Raw genomic sequence first — 20113 nt, 5'->3', positions numbered from 1 at the left:
TTGTGGTGTTGGTTGCATAATATAAATTTACTAAAAGTCATTGTCTAGATAAACTCCTTGGTTAAGTATAAAGCTGTTAAAATATTAACAGAGTGAGATGCTTAGTTATGTCAAGGGGAGCTATTATTATTCCCATTTTAAAGATAAAGAAAATGAAAGAGAAGTTAAAAATAAGAACTTTATGGTTACATAGCTACTAACTGTAATATCCAGTATGGGAACTCAGGTCTTTCTGACGCTAAGGCTTCACACTTGACACCTGTAATACCTGTAATACATTTACTTTCTATTTTAAAATTGTCTTTGCTGCATCTCATTGATCAGAGGCTCTCTTGAAATTACAGAACAGAAAGGAAAGAAGATAGAGGCTGGATAATTGTGTTGATCCTGTAACACTGGTGGTTCCATTTCCTATCTTTGTTTTTTCCCTAGTGTGAGTTGTATTACCACACCTTATTTGTCTCTTTAGCAAACTGTATTTTGTTTTTCAAATCATTAGGTTAAGGAATAGTTTCATTGGGCCCACTGGTAGCTTGAAAGTGTGGTTGTATCTTCCAAAAATGCGTACAGCTAGGGAAAATGGCTGCATATAATTGACTCTGTGTAATTCTTAGTGCATTTTATGATTACTAGGCCACTGGCATGAAGACTGCTGTATTAATAATCATTCAATGTAGAGAGATGTTGGTCAAAGGGTATAAACTTAGAAGATGAATACACTTTAGAACTCTAAAGTACAGCATGTTGACTATAGTTAACAGTACTGTAGTATATACTTGACATTTGCTGAGAGACTGTATCTTAATTGTTCTCACCACACACATGCACACACAAGGGTAACTAACAGTGCTGATGGATGTGTTAACTATGATGTGGTAATTACTTTATAATATAGTAAATTGTCATGTTTATATCTTTAGTTTTTATAATTATGTTTGCCAGTTATACTTCATTTTTCAAAAGATTTTATTTATTTATTTGAGAGAGGTAGAGAGAGAACATGAATGGGAGGGGGGCAGAGGGAGAGGGAGAAGCAGACTCCCCCACTTATCAGGGAGGTCGACATGGGGCTCCATCCCAGGACCCCGGGATCATGACCTGAGCCGAAGGCAGATGCTTAACCGACTGAGCCACTGAGGTGCCCGTCAATTATGCTTATTTTTTTAAAGATTTTTTTATTTGTTTATTTGACCGAGAGTGAGTACAAGCATGGGGAGAGGGAGAGGGAGAAGCAGGCTCTCTGCCGAGTGGGTGCCTGATGCGGGGCTCGATCTCAGCACCCTGGGATCACGACCTGAGCCAAAGGCAGCCACCCAACCGACTGAGCCACTCATGCGCCCCCCCCATTATACTTTAATAAAGTTGGAGGGAGGGGGAAGCATTAAGTGCCTACAGTACTAGATGCCAAGGATATAAGTGGTCATCAAAACAGGGCATGGTCTCTGACTTCCTACAGCTTTTCTTTTTAGTGGAAGAAGCAGACATTATGCTTACAAAAATAATTCTAAAATATTAAATTATGCTAGGTTCAACAAAGGAAAATACAAGGTGCTCTTAGAGAATATAACAAAGGATCCTGGTTTTAACTGAGGTCTAATGGAAGACCTCTATTAGGAAATAACATTTAAAGTAAGACTTGATTCATAGAAATTAGCAAAGCAAAGGGAGGGAAGGGAAAGCAGCTTTCCCTAGGAGAGGAATGCCTTTTGTAAAGCCCCTGGGACAGAAGAAACCTTGGCTGAAGACCATACTGTATAATGGAGTGTCAAGAGAAGAAGGCATGAGAATTTAGATACTGTGCAAAGGATTTGGTATTTTATTTCAAGAGCAGTGAGATGCTACTGAGGAGTTTTCAGTTGGATAGTTGTGTCATCTAATTAAAATTTTAAGAAGATTGGGGCACCTGGGCGGCTCAGTAGGTAGAGTGTCCAACTCTTGCTTTCGGCTCAGGTCATGACCTCGGGGTTGTGGGATAGAGTCCCAAGTTGGGCTCCATGTTCAGCACGGAGTCTGCTTGAGATTCTGTCCCTCTGCCCCTCTCCCTGCTTGTGCACACTCCCTCTTAAGTAAATAAATAGAATCTTAACAAAAAAAATTTTTAAGAACATTGTGGCTACTATGGAAAATGGATCCAAGAGGGTTCTTTCTGCTGGCTTATGAAGCGGTCTTAAGAAAACTATGGGTGTTATTATAAATGGGGAAACTGTTTCGACTTTTAGAAGCTAGTTTTCAAAAGCCACGTTGTAATTAAGTGATGACGAATGGGAAAAAACAGATTGATTAATCTTTATTTCTGAATAAACCACAGATCAGTTTTCTCAAACCCTAATATTCATTAAAATCACACAGGTATTTTGTTAAATCAAAATCTGGTCACTAGGTACAGAGTAGGGCATTTCTGCATTTGTAACAAACTCCTAGGTGATGCCTATACTATTGGTTCTTTGTTCACACTTTGAGTAGCAAGTGACTAGGCTATATTCTGTATTCTAAATATATTCTATAGAGTATATTCTGTATTTGAATGCCCGTCAGGATTCTCGGTGGTCTGATCCAATTGTCAAACAGTATTTAAAACTAGGGGTTTATATCCTCACCAACAGTTGTCGTTTCCTGAGTTGTTAATTTTAGCTATTCTGACTGGCATAAGGTGGTAGCTCATTGTGGTTTTGATTTGTATTTCCCTGATGGCAAATGACATGGAGCATTTTTTCATGTATATGTCGGCCATTTGGATGTCTTCTTTGGAGAAGTGTCTGTTCATGTACGGGGCGTGCAGCTCTTTCTTCAGGTTAACATCTGGAGAATATACTTGAGTTTTAATAAACTTTCCCACTTGTGTCACTCATTAAAAAAAAAAAAAACCTAGGGGGTTTAAAAGATAAAGTATTGAGGACATGGAGAAACAGATCCAAAAGGGATTTTCATCTCTTCAGTAAATATCCTCTTTATACTTACATACTTATCTACTTATTTAACCTGTTTGACTATGTCCCTGCCTCCGGGTTCATTTACACTTCAGAAAGGACTGTATGCCATCCAAGTGATGTCCAGGACAGGTGTACAGACATAGTAGGGGCTCTAAAGCTTTATGTCTCATATTTAATAGGGTGATTTGCATCAGTAATTGAGGCTTACTCTATGCCGGGTATTTACCTGCCTTATTCATTTTGTAAGATAAGGAACTCAGAAACCCTGTGATGGTAGTTTCTTGTGCAAGGATGCACAACTTAGCGGACTTATTTCGTACTTGATTCTCTTATTCATAATCCTAATCATTTCTGTTTTGTTTGTTTCATGAGTTATAATCTTAAATGGAGAAAACTCAAGCCTCTTTATTCTGTGGGTTAAAGGCTTTGTATTCTCTAAATTGCTGCTATATCTCAGTCATTTTATAAAGGTGATAAATAGGCCTGGACTTTTTCTGTTTTGGGGGAAGGGGGATATTACCTTTTTTAGCAATGCATCTTCTCTTTGTGGCATATGAACACAAGATCTTGGGAAATGGATTAACCATGTAAAGGAAAGTATTTGAGATGATGCTTTATGATTGAGGTTATGTTTGTTGGGAAGGATGGGGTAGGGAAATGTCACATTCCTCCCTGGTTCTTACAAAATGAGAGCTAAAGAACAACATCCAGTTTTTAAAGAAACCTGAATTTTAAATTTCATAAAACACAATTAGACCAAACATAGAATGGCTCCTTTGATTTTGTCTACTGAGGAAGTAATAAAATTGTAGTCTTATTTGGTAAGAGATAAAGCTGAAATTATTCACATTTCCACAGAAATGCTAAATGCCCCCTTACACGTAGAGTCCAGCTGTATAGGATTTCCCCAGCCCTCCGACAAACCAAATTGGTGTTTTTCCAGACAGTGTTGTATCATTCTCGGTTTGGTTTGACCCTCCCTTCTTGCAATTCCAGACAGCCATTAAAATGTACAATAGGCTTTGGTTTGGTTTGAAAACTTGCAGAACAGCCAGCTTCATCGCTCTGCAGTTGGCTTTCCAGGCTAAGGTAGGTTTCCGATGGACACATAACTGCCAAGGCGCTTTGGCCCCAACTCTGGAAAGAAGCCAAAGGAAAGTGAAGTTCCTGTCCGTAGCGATTGTCCCGCTCAGAGAGCCGGGCGCTAGCGCATTCTTCGTGCAGTTATTGGCTGGGACTCTGCGTGCCGCTGTCGGCCAATGAAGACGCTGGAGATCGGGCCGCGGCCCGTCCCCTCTCGGCGCCCCGGGATGAGGCAGAGACTGAACAGCCGGCGAGCAAATCAACGGCATCCAGAAAGCCATGTCCGACTCCGCGCCCAGCGCTCAAGCGCTAACCCGCTGAAAGTTTCTCAGCGAAAAAGCCGGAAAGATCCGGACCCCGCCGAGAGGAACTGCCTTTGAGTGAGATGGTCCCAGAGGCCTGGAGGAGCGGACTGGTAAGCACAGGGAGAGTGGTGGGAGTTCTGTTTCTGCTTGGTGCTTTGCACAAGGCTTCTGCCGTCGTTCGCTATGAGATCCTGGAGGAAAGAGAGAGAGGTTTTGCGGTGGGCAACGTGGTCACGGACCTTGGTTTGGATCTCGGCAGCGTGTCAGCCCGCAGGCTCCGGGTGTTGTCCGGAACTAGCCGACGGTTCTTTGAGGTGAACCGGGAGACTGGAGAGATGTTCGTGAATGACCGCCTGGATAGAGAGGAGCTTTGTGGGACACTGCCCTCCTGCACCGTAACTCTGGAGCTGGTAGTGGAGACCCCACTAGAGCTGTTCAGCGCGGAAGTGGTGATCCAGGATATTAACGACAACAATCCCTCTTTCCCTACCCGGGAAATGAAATTGGAGATTAGCGAGGCCGTGGCGCCAGGCACGCGCTTCCCGCTGGAGAGCGCGCACGATCCCGATGTAGGAAGCAACTCTTTACAAACCTATGAGCTGAGCCTAAATGAGTACTTTGCGCTTCGCGTTCAGACGCGGGAGGACAGCACCAAGTATGCGGAGCTGGTGCTGGAGCGCGCCCTTGATTGGGAGCGAGAGCCAAGTCTCCAGTTGGTGCTGACTGCTTTGGATGGAGGAACTCCGGCACGTTCTGCCACCCTTCCCATTCGCATCACGGTGCTGGACGCGAATGACAATGCACCCACCTTCAATCAGTCTTTGTACCGTGCGCGTGTCCTGGAGGATGCACCCCCCGGCACTCTCGTGGTGCAAGTTCATGCAACCGATCTGGATGAAGGCCCCAATGGTGAAATCATTTATTCTTTTGGCAGCCACAACCGTGCCAGTGTGCGAGACCTATTCTCCTTAGATCCTGTAACTGGGATGTTGACAATCAAGGGTCGCCTGGACTTCGAAGACACAAAACTCCACGAGATTTACATACAGGCCAAAGACAAAGGCGCCACTCCAGAAGGAGCACATTGTAAAGTTTTGGTAGAGGTTGTGGACGTGAATGACAATGCCCCAGAGATCACAGTCACCTCCGTGTACAGCCCAGTCCCCGAGGATGCCCCTCTTGGAACTGTCATTGCTTTGCTCAGCGTGATCGATCTGGATGCTGGGGAGAATGGATTGGTGACTTGCGAGGTTCCTCCAGGTCTCCCCTTCAGCCTTACTTCTTCCCTCAAGAATTACTTTACTTTGAAAACCAGCGCAGCTATGGATCGTGAGACTGTCCCAGAATACAACCTCAGCATCACTGCTCGAGACGCGGGCATCCCTTCCCTCTCAGCTCTTACAGTCGTGCAGGTACAAGTGTCTGACATCAACGACAACCCTCCACAGTCTTCCCAATCCTCCTATGATGTTTATGTTGAGGAAAATAACATCCCTGGGGTTCCAATACTAAATCTAAGTGTCTGGGACCCAGATGCTCCTCAGAATGCTCGCCTTTCCTTCTTTCTCTTGGAGCAAGGAGCTGAAACTGGGCTAGTGGGCCGCTATTTCACGATAAATCGTGACAGTGGCATTGTGTCATCCTTAGTGCCCCTGGATTATGAAGATCGGCGAGAGTTCGAAATAACAGCTCATGTCAGTGACGGGGGCATTCCAGTCCTGACCACCAACATCAGCGTGAATATATTTGTCACTGACCGCAATGATAATGCCCCCCAGGTCTTATATCCCCGGCCTGGGCGGAGCTCGGTGGAGATGCTGTCCAGAGCTACCACTCCTGGCCATGTGGTCACACGGGTGGTAGGCTGGGACCCCGATGCAGGACACAATGCCTGGCTCTCCTACAGCCTCTTGGGAGCCTCCAACCAGAGCCTTTTTGCCGTGGGGCTTCACACAGGTCAAGTCAGCACTTCCCGCGCAGTCCAGGACACAGATGTGCCCAGGCAGACTCTTATGGTCTTAATCAAAGACAATGGGGAGCCATCACTGTCCACTACCGCAACCCTGACTGTGTCGGTAACCGAGGATTCTCCTGAAGCCCGGGCTGAGTTCCCCCCCGGCTCTGCCCCTCGGGAGCAGAATAAAAATCTCACCTTTTATCTGCTCCTCTCTCTAATCCTGGTTTCTGTGGGGTTCGCAGTCACAGTACTGGGAGTGATTATATTCAAAGTTTACAAGTGGAAGCAGTCCAGGGACCTGTACCGAGCTCCAGTGAGCTCCCTGTACCGAACACCAGCATCCTCTCTGCATGCAGATGCCGTGCGGGGTGGCCTGATGCCACCGCACCTTTACCATCAGGTGTACCTCACCACCGACTCACGCCGCAGCGACCCGCTGCTGAAGAAACCTGGTGCTGCCAGCCCCCTGGCCAGCCAACAGAACACACTGCGGAGCTGTGATCCGGTGTTCTATAGGCAAGTGTTGGGTGCAGAGAGCTCCCCTCCTGGACAGGTAAGGGTTAGCATTCCAGAGTGGTATTAATGCTTTTTGATGCCCGCACCAGGTTCAGGAAGGAATGGAGATGTTTTTTAGTGAAGAAGATGATTTCCCAATGATGCGTCCACATTTTCACCTTGCCCTGCCTAGATCAAACATCATGCCTTTGTGAAGGGGATGGCCTGGCTAAAGTGTGGTTTGTGGACCCACACAGTGTGGAGTTGATTGACTCATGTGTGGCCCCAATTCACACCCTCAGCAGTCACTTGCCATCACAACTAACCAATCTTGCTAAGGGGGCACTAAATTATAACCCAAGATCTCAGCACTCAGAGCTTACCTTGGTGTCATTTGCATTGAGAACAAGCTGCTTGATATCTCTAACCAGTGACAGGTGCTTGGAATATAGTACGTACCTCATTTGTCCATCTTTCATTTGATTACTACATCTTCATTAAAACTAATGGTTTATGATAATTTTCCTTTGCCTACACATATCCCATACCTTGTTCTCAGATGATTTTCTATGAAAGAAATAAAATTCTAGGCATCCTTCAAGATTTAATTGACCTACACTGCTGGAAAAAAATGTGTACATTATTTACAAAATATTTTTATGTTATAGTAGTAATGCATGTATATTATAGAAAGTTTAGAAAATAGAGAAAAGTATAAAGAAATAATTATGACTAACATGAATCCCCAAATCTAAACATATAACCACCATTAATTTTAAAAGTAAAAGCAATCATTTATTTTAAAAATAAATCCAGACAATCCAAAAGAACATATGGTACAAATTGAAAGTTTTTTTTGTACCCCCAGTTTTATTCCCTATCCTTCCAGCATTATTTTTCTTAAGCATACACACAATGTAAGAGGTAGGTAAAGTTGTAACTTGAGAAAGGTAAAGCTTTCATTGATTCAAGCTGGTTGCAGGTAACTGCAAGGCTTTTGTCTTGGAGTGAAACCTGTACACACTTCCAGTTGTGGGAGAACCACTGTTATTTTATGACTAATAAAGTATATTAGTATACTAATAAATATATTATTGTTATTAACCCTTGGATTTGGCAATTAGACAAATGAGGCTCCAATACTTATCAGCAATAAGTCCTTGGCCAAGTTAATCTCAGAGCCTGGTGTATCGTAAGTGTTAAAAAATTCTATTACTACTATTACTATTATTTTTTATTCATTACTATTATTACTTTTTTAAATTATTACTATTACTATATTTATGTTTATTACTATTGCTATTCTTATTTTTATTTTTTACCCACCCCCAATTTCAAACACCCCTTGGAAATGAGAAAATCTTGTGACAGCCAAAAATGACAAAGTAGAGGCATAAATGGAAAAGCTAAGGGAAGATGACAGAAAGAGGCAGCTGTCAGAGTTGGTTGCACACAAAAATTTCTTGGGGACCCCTTAAAAATCCTGAAACCCAGGCCACACCCCAGATCAATTAAAGTACAATCTCTGGGGGTGGGACACAGGGATCAGTATTTTTTTAAGGTCCCCAAGTGATTCTAATGTGCAGACTAGTTTGAAAGCTACTGCTCTACAATCTACCAGTCTGTCAATTAACATGTTTATGAAGCAGAGTGTTATTTTGGTGTTCATAGAACCAGACTTACTGGGCCAGGCCAAACTTAGAAAATTCTGTTATTTCTCAACCTTAAAATATTCTGTAGAATAGCTCTATAAACTTACTGAATTGCTATGTTGTACACCTGAAACTAATGTAACACCATGTGTCAACTATATTCAAATACATAAGTAAATGTGTTTTAAGAATACATAGGTATAAAGGATAAGTCTAGAGGAGCAACGTAAGGAAGACATGCTTCAGTCACCTAAAGAGAAAATCTTCCTAAACCACTAGCATCTGGGTAGCTGTTCTTAAAAAATCTGGAGCTGGTCAGTGGATATGGAACCTCTTTGAGGAGTGACAAATGTTCTATAATTAGACTGTGGTGATGGTTGTATCCTTTTAGTATATGTGAATATACTAAAAAAAACATCAAATTGTGCATTTTAAATGAATGAATTGTATAGTATGTGAACTGTATCTCAGTAAAGCTGTTTTTACCATGTAAAGATGGGAGAATCACACACCTCGCATAAAAAAATCAAGTCAGGGGTATGTAGGATTAAGGCTTTGTGATGTTCCACTGCTAATAATCAACTGTATGCCTGTTTGTTTTGGTGTGAACTTGCAAATATTGAGACCTACAAGAGGTCTAGTTCTTGGATATGAAAGGCATCAGTAAAAGGCCAGTTTATGATCATACAGATGACAGGCTAGTAGAAAAATCATTTCAGATGTTAATAGAAAGAGACTTTATTTCTTTCCAGACAAACCAGGGGTGGGAGTGGGGGGAATCCTAGTACTGCACATAGTAGTTGTTTAGCTTTAGGCATGTCTCTTCACCTCTCTGAACTCCTCATCTGTAAAATAAAGATAACATCTTTCCAAATGGTTTGTGTAAGTTAAAAGTAAGGCTCAGAAAGCATAGTGAATATAAAGTATTCATGTAAAGTGTTAAGTATTCAATAACCATTATTGAGATAATGACAGTGATTCACCATTTATTGAGCATCCTCCTGTGCATAAAAGATGAGAAGACACACTTCCTGTCATTATGGTGTATAGAGTACCATAGGAAACAGATGCAAAAAAAAAAAAAATGACAGTGAAGATCTGCATAACACAAGAAGGTGTCAGAGCAGAGGGAAAGAAACACCTAAGCCAGCCTGGGGAAATCAGGAAGACTTCACAGAGGTGGTGATGCTTGAGCTGAGAAGTTAAAGTTGAGCTGAAAGCTAAGAAGTTAAGTTGAGAACTAAAAGGGAGGCAGGAAATTTCATGCAGATGGGTAATGATACTTCATTATTACTGGACCTTGAAGTACGTTTGTAAAACAGTCTTGGCAAGAGATAAAGTACAGCAAGTCGGCAGGAGTTAGATCTTGAGTTACTTTTATAGGCCAGACCCAGGAGTTTTGATTTTATTCTGTATTGATGATGGTCACTGCAGAATTTTGAACTCGTACATGTATGATGCATCTAGGTTTTTTGTTTTAGAGAGTTAATCCTGGTACCCATAAGTAAAATAGATTGGGGATATTGCTGCTGAAGACAGAGAGAACAGTTAAAAGGCTGTTAAAATGTTTGAGGAGAAGATTGATAAATGCTTGAACTACTGCAGTGGCAGTATAAATGGAAGGTGTTGACTGTAGTGTTATCGTCAGGACTTGTTGATTGACATGATGTAGGGAGTCAGGGAGAGGAATGAGACAAGCCTGGCTCTGCCTGTCCCTCCCTTTTGCTGACTGAGGCAGCTGGGTTGATGGTGGTGCCATTCACTGTGATAGTGAATCCTGCCCCAAGCACCTGGTAGGTCAGACTGATTGATACCTCCATCATTCCTATGGGAGGAGGTTTAGCTGTTTTTTGGTAGAAGAACACAGAAAGCCAGATCCCTGTCTTCGGGACCATATAGGTTGTTGGCTTCACCATAGTCAGAAGGATATTCCTGAGGGTCACGGGTTTGGTTAAAAATCTGGGGAGGATAAGAAACCTGGGTTTTGCTGGTGGTTTTCGTAGCCTCTGGTGACCTAGGTGAGGATTCAGATGAGTTAAGAAATCTTATGTCCAGATAGGCTGGATTTTTCTCTCTGTGCTCTGATGTGTTTGTCACTAGGATAATAGTTTGCAGGTAACTACAGTATGAGATGATCTGTGTTTCTCTGTGTGTGCAAGGTGGTAGCCAGCCTCCTGGGAGGGTCTAGATCAGGGTGGGAGTAGAGCGAATCCAGTCTCCAGCTCCAAGAGGCCCCCTGGGGCCAAGTGAAAAGCTTGCTCCTTTGAAACTGTCTCTCTTAGTAATTAACAACAAATCAAGCTTACCATGGTGTCAAATAAAGGGGATTTGTGGGCACAGTGCTGTTTGTGGCTGATCTCAATCATTCAAGGAAGCTATTAAATCTGTGAACATTAGCATTCTGCCAAGTAATGAGATCTAGTCCTTAGTGCCTCCCAGGCACACTGATTCTTTACTGATTTGGAACATCTCCCTCTCCTGGCTCCCTCCACCTTGCTTCATCTCCTTCTATACTGTCCTTGAAATCAATGAATGGTAATTCAGTGTATCACTAGCTAGTGTCTGAATAAGACAGATTTGGTTTCTGCTGCGCCTCCTGTTACAACAGAAACGTGCACTGCATAAATGTAATTGGCTACATTAATGTTTAAGTCTTTCTGCAAGGAGATGGATATGTTCCTGAATAATCTGCAGAGGGGCAGAGTTTTGAGTATATGGCACTGCTTCTAATTAGTTGTTGCTCTAATACAATCAGACTGAGGCAGAAACTACCCATTTAGAATATTGGTGGATGACAGCAACTGGCTTGGACAAAGTGACCAGTCTCAAATGGCTACTCCTCTCTGGGCTGCAGGTTGCTAGGGCTCTGGCTGGCTGTTTTCCCCCTAGCCGAAAAGGGGCGGGGTAAGTTTGTGTGTTAGGGGGAAAAAAGAACATACATACATGTTGTCTGCCTCTCATAGATATAATAAACCTATAGAAAGAAATGCTGTTAAGTGGGAGGAAGGCGAAAAGATAGGTGGTTTTTTGTTTTTTGGGTTTTTTTTTTTCCTCCAGTGCTGCGACGCATTAACCCTGCTGCTATTGGGATGTTCTCTGCTCAGCCTATTGGCTGAGCCCGGGAGCTGCTGTCCGCCAATCGGGTGGTGGAAGGCAGACAAATCTACCCCGCCACCAGCAAAAACGGCGCTTAACCCTTGCGGCGCCGGCCCAGCCGCGCCAGAGCTGGCGCCACGAAAGAGAGATAGGTGTCTCCAGCTGCTGTTGCCGTTTGGGGCGGGTCGGCTTCTTCTGCTTCCCAGGACCAGGTAGAGGGCTAGCGGGAAGCAGCAATGCTCCGCAAGGTGGGAAGCTGGGTAGAAATCTGCTGGGGGGCTCCCCTTTTGTTCCTCATTTGCCACCTGGGTTACGTTTGTGGGCAGATCCGCTACCCGGTCCCAGAGGAGTCACAGGAAGGGACTTTTGTAGGGAATGTCGCCCAAGATTTCCTGCTGGATACAGAGAGTCTGTCAGCTCGTAGGCTGCAGGTTGCTGGAGAGGTGAACCAAAGACACTTCCGTGTGGATTTGGACAGCGGAGCCCTGCTCATCAAGAATCCAATTGATCGAGAGGCACTGTGTGGACTCAGTGCCAGCTGCATCGTGCCCCTGGAGTTTGTAACCGAAGGGCCTTTGGAAATGTACCGAGCAGAGGTAGAAATCGTGGATGTGAATGATCACGCCCCCCGATTTCCTCGGCAGCAGCTGGACTTGGAAATTGGGGAGGCAGCTCCTCCAGGACAGCGTTTCCCCTTGGAAAAGGCTCAGGATGCAGATGTGGGGAGCAATTCTATCAGCAGCTATAGACTAAGCTCCAATGAACACTTTGCACTGGATGTCAAGAAGCGCAGCGACGGCAGCCTGGTCCCAGAGCTGCTCCTGGAGAAGCCTTTGGATCGGGAGAAGCAATCAGACTACCGCCTGGTGCTGACTGCTGTGGATGGAGGGAACCCCCCGAGATCTGGCACCGCAGAGCTCCGGGTATCTGTGCTGGACGTGAATGACAACGCCCCAGCCTTCCAGCAATCCAGCTACAGGATTAGCGTGTTGGAGAGTGCCCCAGCCGGCATGCTGCTCATCCAGCTCAATGCCTCTGACCCAGACCTGGGTCCCAGTGGTAACATCACCTTTTCTTTCAGTGGTCACACCCCTGATCGTGTGAGAAACCTCTTTAGCCTTCACCCGACTACTGGAAAGCTTACCCTTCAGGGGCCCCTAGACTTTGAGAGTGAGAATTACTATGAATTTGATATTCGGGCTCGCGATGGGGGTTCTCCAGCCATGGAGCAACATTGCAGCCTTCGGGTGGATCTCCTAGATGTAAATGACAATGCCCCACACATCACAGTGACCTCAGAGCTTGGGACTCTTCCAGAGAGCGCGGAACCTGGCACTGTAGTGGCACTCATCAGTGTGCAGGACCCTGACTCGGGGTCAAATGGAGACGTGAGCCTCCGTATTCCTGACCACCTGCCATTTGCCCTCAAGTCTGCCTTCAGGAACCAGTTCTCCCTGGTGACTGCTGGGCCCTTGGACCGAGAGGCCAAATCCAGCTATGACATCATGGTCACTGCTTCTGATGCTGGGAATCCTCCTCTCAGTACCCAGAGGACTATTTTCCTCAATATTTCAGATGTGAATGATAACCCACCCTCTTTCTTCCAGAGGTCGCATGAGGTGTTTGTTCCTGAGAACAATCGCCCAGGGGACCTGCTTTGTTCCCTTGCAGCCTCTGACCCAGACTCTGGCTTGAATGCACTTATCTCCTACTCTCTCCTGGAGCCCAGAAATCGAGATGTTTCAGCTTCTTCCTTTATCTCTCTGAACCCCCAGACAGGAGCTGTTCATGCTACTCGATCCTTTGATTATGAGCAAACACAGACATTGCAGTTTGAGGTGCAGGCCCGGGATCGGGGCAACCCACCTCTTAGTAGCACCGTGACAGTTCGTCTGTTTGTGCTGGACCTCAATGACAATGCCCCAGCCGTGCTCCGTCCTAGGGCCCGACCTGGTTCCTTATGTCCTCAAGCACTGCCTCCATCAGTTGGTGCTGGCCACCTAGTCACAAAGGTGACTGCTGTGGACTTGGATTCAGGTTACAATGCTTGGGTTTCCTATCAGCTCCTGGAGGCCCCAGACCCCAGCCTGTTTGCGGTCTCTCGCTATGCCGGGGAGGTACGGACGGCAGTTCCCATCCCAGCTGATCTCCCACCACAGAAGCTGGTCATTGTGGTAAAGGATAGTGGTAGCCCACCACTCTCTACCTCTGTTACTCTGCTAGTGTCCTTGGAGGAAGATACTCATCCAGTTGTCCCTGATCTTCGAGAATCTTCAGCTCCAAGGGAAGGAGAATCCCGCCTGACCCTTTACTTGGCTGTATCGCTAGTGGCAATTTGCTTTGTCTCCTTTGGCTCATTCGTGGCACTGCTCTCAAAGTGTCTGCGTGGGGCTGCCTGTGGAGTGACCTGTTTTCCTGCTGGCACCTGTGCCTGTCTCACCCGATCTCGAAGGAGGGAGGGACTTCCTCCTTCCAGTGGCATCCTCCGAATCCAGCTAGGCTCAGATGATCCTATCAAGTTTGTTGATGTGGGCGGCCACTCTCATGGCTGTACACCATTGGCTTCTGCACCCACTCGGAGTGATAGCTTCATGATGGTGAAGTCACCCAGTGCACCTATGGCAGGGGAGCCTGTTCGCCCAAGCTGCCCACCCTCTGATCTTCTGTATGGGCTAGAGGTGAGACCTTTGCAGGCTCAGCCAACGCTTGAAGGTTATTCTGATGCAGGCATATGGCTGGGTCACGTCCCAGCGACTGTTGGTTTCTCTACAAGAGCCCATAGTGAGTGGTAACTGTGTGGTTGATGGTTTCCTTTGAAGTGTTTTGTGAATAACCAGGAAGCTGTCACGGATTAGTATTGTGGGTTGGGTTATGCCCTTATCTGAGGGTGAGAAATGAAGGTAATGATCAAGAGTCAGGGTATTGTGGAAGCCTGCTTCCAGAACGTGGGAGCATAGAAGGCTCTACTGCACAATGGTAGGATGTACCAGGCAGTCACCTAAACCCAAGAGGTTGCTTTCTCTTCCTGAATGAGGGGGCCAGGTTCTGGACTACCTTAACTCTAGGTTACCATTTGCCAGTGAAGTAAGGGGGACTAATATGTTTGCCCCACAGTATCAAGTACTCCCTAACCCACCGTAGAAAGACCTGTCCACTTGAAACTGCAGGAAGCCCAAAGAGGAGAGAACCAAGGGGCTAAGGAGGCATCAAGGTGCACGCAGAGATCTTTTAGTCCAGGTCTTCAGGAATCCCAGTCAGGTCCCCGCTGAGATTTGAGCTAGATGCAGGAGAATGGGGGCAGGGGAGCACCACTTCTTTGGCGGGAAAAGCAATGTAAGTGAAATCACTTAATGTCCGAAAACTGGTTTACAGCTGAGGAACTCAGAGACAGCCACTCTGGGAGTCTTTAAGTAGAGTTCTGAATTGGTGAAACCGTAAATCCTAGAAACGGTACCTAGCTTCTAGTCACTCTGCTGGGGGACCTGGATCAGTCCAGGGAACGTTCCCCCTACCACGAGCTGTTATGCTCATTCCACAGCTCGAGTCAGGGATCTCAGAAAAGCGGAGTCCTGGAACCATGAGCTGACATTGAGATTCCTCAAAGCATTGATGGAGAGTCAGAGCAAGGCTTTACAGGATCCTAACAAATCTTTTCTCTCATCTTAGCAGCGTTTGGCAGGATGGGGGAGGGGAGGTCCACATGGGCTTTGCCTTTCCTGGAAGGACACAATTTTGTTGGTTTAAGCAAAGTAGTGGGAGCTTCTAAAGTCCTGAGGGAGTTGCTGGGACAGAACGCTGAGAAGTTTTGTACCACTTTGTCTTCCCTGTTGAGCACCATCTGAGCTGTCAAACTTTGCTGCCAAGGGGGCTGAATCAACCTGCAGCGTGAAATGAGTGGGGAGGTAGGAGGCTTCATTGACACAGATTTGCCTGTTCCTAAGGTTTCCAGGGCCGAGGGGACTTCATAATTGGTTAAGAGCAGACAGACTTTTTGGCCAATCAGACTCAGAGCAGAGGTGGGGGATCTGCTCTTCCTGCCCACCTCTCCTCCCCCTGTTCCCCAGCTCCACTCAGATTCAGTTCCCATCCCCCCCTACCACCCCCGCCATTTGGTGACTAAGAAGAACTGCTGCAGGCAGACAGACCTCGGAGCAGTTTTTAAGAGGCTGGAAGGAGCCATAAGAGATTTCAGCTGCTACATACCAAGACCTGGGTCTACCTTGGAGACAGGACAGCACAGTCAGTGTCCAGGAAGGGCCTGCTGGGTCATGGGGCCTGAGCCACCCCCACAGCTCGCTGGGAAATGGCAAGTGCTGTGCGTGATGTCCTTGTGCTGCTGGGGCTGGGTATCCGGGCAGCTTCGTTACTCAGTGGTGGAGGAGTCTGAGCCGGGGACGCTGGTGGGGAATGTTGCTCAGGATCTAGGCTTAAAGGTGACAGATCTGTCGAGCCGCCGACTGCGGTTGGGGTCTGAGGAAAATGGACACTATTTTTCCTTGAGCTTGATGAGTGGTGCTCTGGCAGTGAATCGAAAGATTGACCGAGAGAGCCTGTGTGGAGCCAGTACGAGCTGCCTGCTGCCCGTGCAGGTGGTGACTGAGCACCCCTTGGAACTAATGCGCGTGGAGGTAGAGATCCTGGATCTCAATGACAACTCTCCTAGCTTCGCCACCTCGGAGCGAGAGATACGCATCTCAGAATCAGCTGCGCTTGGGGCCCGATTCCCGCTGGATAGCGCCCAGGACCCGGATGTGGGCACCAATACCGTGAGCTTCTACACTCTGAGCCCCAGCAGCCACTTCTCTCTGAACGTGAAGACCCTAAAAGATGGGAAGCTATTTCCAGAGCTGGTGCTAGAGCAGCAGCTGGACCGAGAAGCCCAGGCAAGACACCAGCTGGTGCTCACTGCTGTGGACGGGGGTATCCCAGCCCGCTCAGGGACCACCCTGATCTCTGTCATTGTGCTGGACGTCAATGATAATGCCCCCACCTTCCAGTCCTCAGTTCTTCGTGTGGGGCTCCCAGAGAACGCACCCGTGGGTACACTGCTGCTCCGCCTCAATGCCACTGATCCAGACGAGGGCACCAATGGCCAACTAGACTATTCTTTCGGAGACCATACATCTGAGGTAGTGCGTAATCTCTTTGGCCTAGACCCTAGCAGTGGAGCAATCCACGTGCTGGGTCCCATAGACTTTGAGGAGTCAAGTTTCTATGAAATTCATGCGAGAGCCCGTGACCAGGGACAGCCAGCCATGGAAGGCCACTGTATGATTCAGGTGGAGGTGGGAGATGCCAATGACAATGCCCCGGAGGTACTACTGGCCTCTTTGGTCAACCCTATCCTGGAGAGCACGCCAGTGGGCACGGTAGTGGGCTTGTTTAATGTGCGGGACCGAGACTCGGGGAGAAATGGTGAGGTGAGCCTTGACATCTCCCCGGACCTGCCATTTCAGATTAAGCCTTCTGAGAACCACTACTCACTGCTAACCAGCCAGCCTTTGGACCGGGAGACCACATCCCACTACATCATTGAGCTGTTGGCCAGTGACGCGGGCTCACCTCCCCTGCACGCACATCTCACCATCAGGCTCAACATTTCAGATGTGAACGACAACGCACCCTACTTTACTCAGCAGCTCTATACTGCTTACATCCCAGAAAACCGGCCTCCAGGTTCCCTTCTCTGCATTGTGGCTGCCTCAGATCCAGATACTGGGGATAATGCCCACCTCACCTACTCCATTGTAGGGAATCAGATTCAGGGAGCCCCAGCTTCCTCCTTTGTATATGTCAACCCTGAGGACGGGCGAGTCTTCACCCAGCGCACCTTCGACTATGAATTGCTACAAATGCTGCAGATCATGGTGGGGGTTCGAGACTCTGGCTCTCCCCCATTACAGTCTAACACATCTCTGCATGTGTTTGTCCTGGACCAGAATGATAATGCACCAACTGTGCTGCACCCAAGACCCGGCTGGGAACTCTCAGTCCCCCAGCGTCTCCCTCGCTCTGCTCCTCCCGGCTCCTTGGTCACCAAAGTGACGGCTGTGGATGCTGATGCAGGCCACAACGCGTGGCTCTCCTATTCACTGTTGCCACAGTCCACGGCTCCAGGACTGTTCCTGGTGTCTGCACATACTGGCGAGGTGCGCACAGCCCGGGCCTTACGGGAGGATGACTCTGACACCCAGCAGGTTGTGGTCCTGGTGAGGGACAATGGTGACCCTTCACTCTCCTCTACAGCCACAGTGCTGCTGGTTCTGGAGGATGAGGATCCTGAGGAAATGCCCAAGTCCAACGATTTCCTCTTACACCCTCCTGAGCGTTCAGACCTTACCCTTTACCTCATTGTGGCTCTTGCAGCCATCAGTCTCTTGTCCTTAGTCACCTTCACTTTTCTGTCAGCTAAGTGCCTTCGGGGGCACACAGATGCAGATGGGGGTGGGAGCCAGTGCTGCAGGCGCCAGGACTCCCCCTCTCGGGACTTCTATAAGCAGTCTAGTCCCAACCTGCAGGTGAGCTCAGACGGCACGCTCAAGTACATGGAGGTGACGCTGCGGCCCACGGACTCACAGAGCCACTGCTACAGGACGTGCTTCTCACCAGCCTCGGATGGCAGTGACTTCACTTTTCTGAGGCCCCTCAGTGTCCAGCAGCCCTCAGCTCTGGCGCTGGAACCTGATGCCTACCGGTCCCGCTCCAATACGCTGCTGGAGCGGAGCCAGGTGAGGGGCTCCATACCGCCCAGGGCGACCCCTGTGGGCTGCGATGGAGAAGCAGCCCATCCACAAAAGGGACTTTTTGCATCCACTGCTCTGGGGCAGGGGTGGGGGTCGAGGGGTGGAGAGGGGCATGGAGCTCCATGTTGCCTGAACTCCACCCGATTTCTGGGACCATTTGGACAGATTGTTTGGAATGCCAAGGTGGGGATGGGACTCTTAAGTACCAGGAGGTGGTGGTGATTGTAGGTGAGGGGAAGCAGAAGCAGTCCCTGCCACCCATGCTCAGAAAAGGCTGGTGGCCGGTAATCTTTTATGGCCAGGGTTGGGTGGGGGCGTGGTCCTGGATGGAGTCAGTCACGAATGTATCCCTGCACTCAGCCTCCTTGACTCCTGAGCCAGCTTGCTCTGCCAGTCTTTAGGTTTCCTCTTTCCACTCCTTTGATGGGTGACTTCACTGTTAATCTCAGCCATCCCTACCCACCCCCCGCCGGTCAAACAAACGCATCTGTAGACAGGATTGGCATACACCCAGGCTTCATGCACGTCCTCCCTGCAGAACACACCCACTGGCTCACCTCATCTGCACCCACATATACACACGCCTGCACTTGGTCTTACACGCATGCTGCCTTTAACTGCCAGTGCTTGCTGGTCGAGTTCACATGCACTGGCTGTCCCCAGGCCCCTCATGGCTTCCCAACCACCTGGCTGCCGGCCTCAGAGGTACTCATTGCTGATTGATCACACCCTGTTGAGGATCCCATGGCATGGTTTCCCAGGGCCTGCAAAGACTCAGGAGCCTTTTCCTGCCTCCACCTGAGGCTAGACCAGGTCTGCGCAGGAGTTTATGAGCCTGGGAATTCTAGGGCCGGGGTTGGCTGCTCCATCCCCCTGGGGCTCTAAGCAGAGGTCAGGTTGCCTCCAGCCCAGAAGCCTTGGGGGGCTGGCTCAGCTACCCTGTGGCCCAAGAGTAGGATAGGCAGCCTGGGGCTTCAGTGACAGTCACTGCCTGTCCTATCACAGAAAGTGGGGATGTGGAGCACCTGGACACTCAGAGATAGGCTTTTGGCTCCGTCGTAACCTTGATGTGTTCCTGCAATCTCGGGTCAGGGCTTTGGGGGTGGCCAAAGTATCTGAGATTCTGTCAAGTTTGTCCTTCTCGGCCTGATGGAAAGCCACAGCCACTGCCAGGTACCAGGGGGCCCTCATACGTGGGGCAACTGTGGTAGTAAAAGGCACAGTTTCCACAATCTCAGGAGCTTTTATTTAAACTATCGTTGTGTTCCTCCCTGCCCCTACCAAATCAGAATTATAGTTTGAAACAGCAGCCGCATGTGATAGCTGAGTGAGAGCCTTACTGCGATATCTCCTCCGAGTACCACATCTCACTCGTTCTTCCCACTTTTGTTGGACAGATACTAGCTTCCTCACCTTATGACTGAATTTCACAGAGGTCACATGACTTGCTCAAGTTCACAGCGTGAGTGGTAGAGAAAGCTCTAACTCAGGTCTAACTCCAGAATTTGTACTTGGAGTCACTTGCGCTTGTAAAGCTGGAGGACAGGAGGGCAGTCTGCATCTGCTGGGATGGGGCATAGATGGGATTCTTTCCCTTTTAGGGCTTTATATGTTAGAGAAAAGTCCTCTGGGGCTTCTTATCCCTGAGCAGCCCTCACTGAACATGCTTTGGACCTGCCGTCCACATGTACGTTGGGAGTTTTGCCCTGCAACTCTCTTCCAGTCTGTCACGGTTCTCGCATCTTGGTGTAGATTCTCCTGTGTTTGAGTGAGGAGTAGGCATCCCGTGCTCTTCCCCACGCAGCTGGACTGGTGCTGGTGACTTGTGGTGTATCTGGGATGCTAAATTTCT

General features: G+C 47.8%; 1 protein-coding gene across 21 annotated transcripts in view; it reads left to right on the top strand.

Moving 5' to 3' along the window:
* The window catches only part of LOC123790226 (protocadherin gamma-C5), a 168765-nt gene that overhangs the window by 131984 nt on the left and 16668 nt on the right, over nucleotides 1-20113 (top strand). The window contains exon 1 of one of the 21 annotated variants that reach the window (XM_045794430.2): nucleotides 3730-6828. The exons of 18 other annotated variants lie outside the window; for them this stretch is intronic. In XM_045794430.2, the coding sequence (XP_045650386.2) occupies nucleotides 4399-6828 (2430 nt within the window). In that variant the 5' untranslated portion in view covers nucleotides 3730-4398. Of the gene's footprint in view, nucleotides 1-3729; nucleotides 6829-15786; nucleotides 18247-20113 lie in introns of those variants that run through there. 2 more of the 21 variants (XM_045794445.2, XM_045794427.2) reach the window with 2 other exon arrangements.

This window comes from Ursus americanus, chromosome 5 (genome assembly GCF_024610735.1).
Source record: "Ursus americanus isolate L20-20 chromosome 5, mUrsAme1.1.p, whole genome shotgun sequence".
Taxonomy (NCBI): domain Eukaryota; kingdom Metazoa; phylum Chordata; class Mammalia; order Carnivora; family Ursidae; genus Ursus; species Ursus americanus.
Note: the sequence above shows the minus strand (reverse complement) of the source record. Positions and strands in the feature narration are given on the sequence as shown.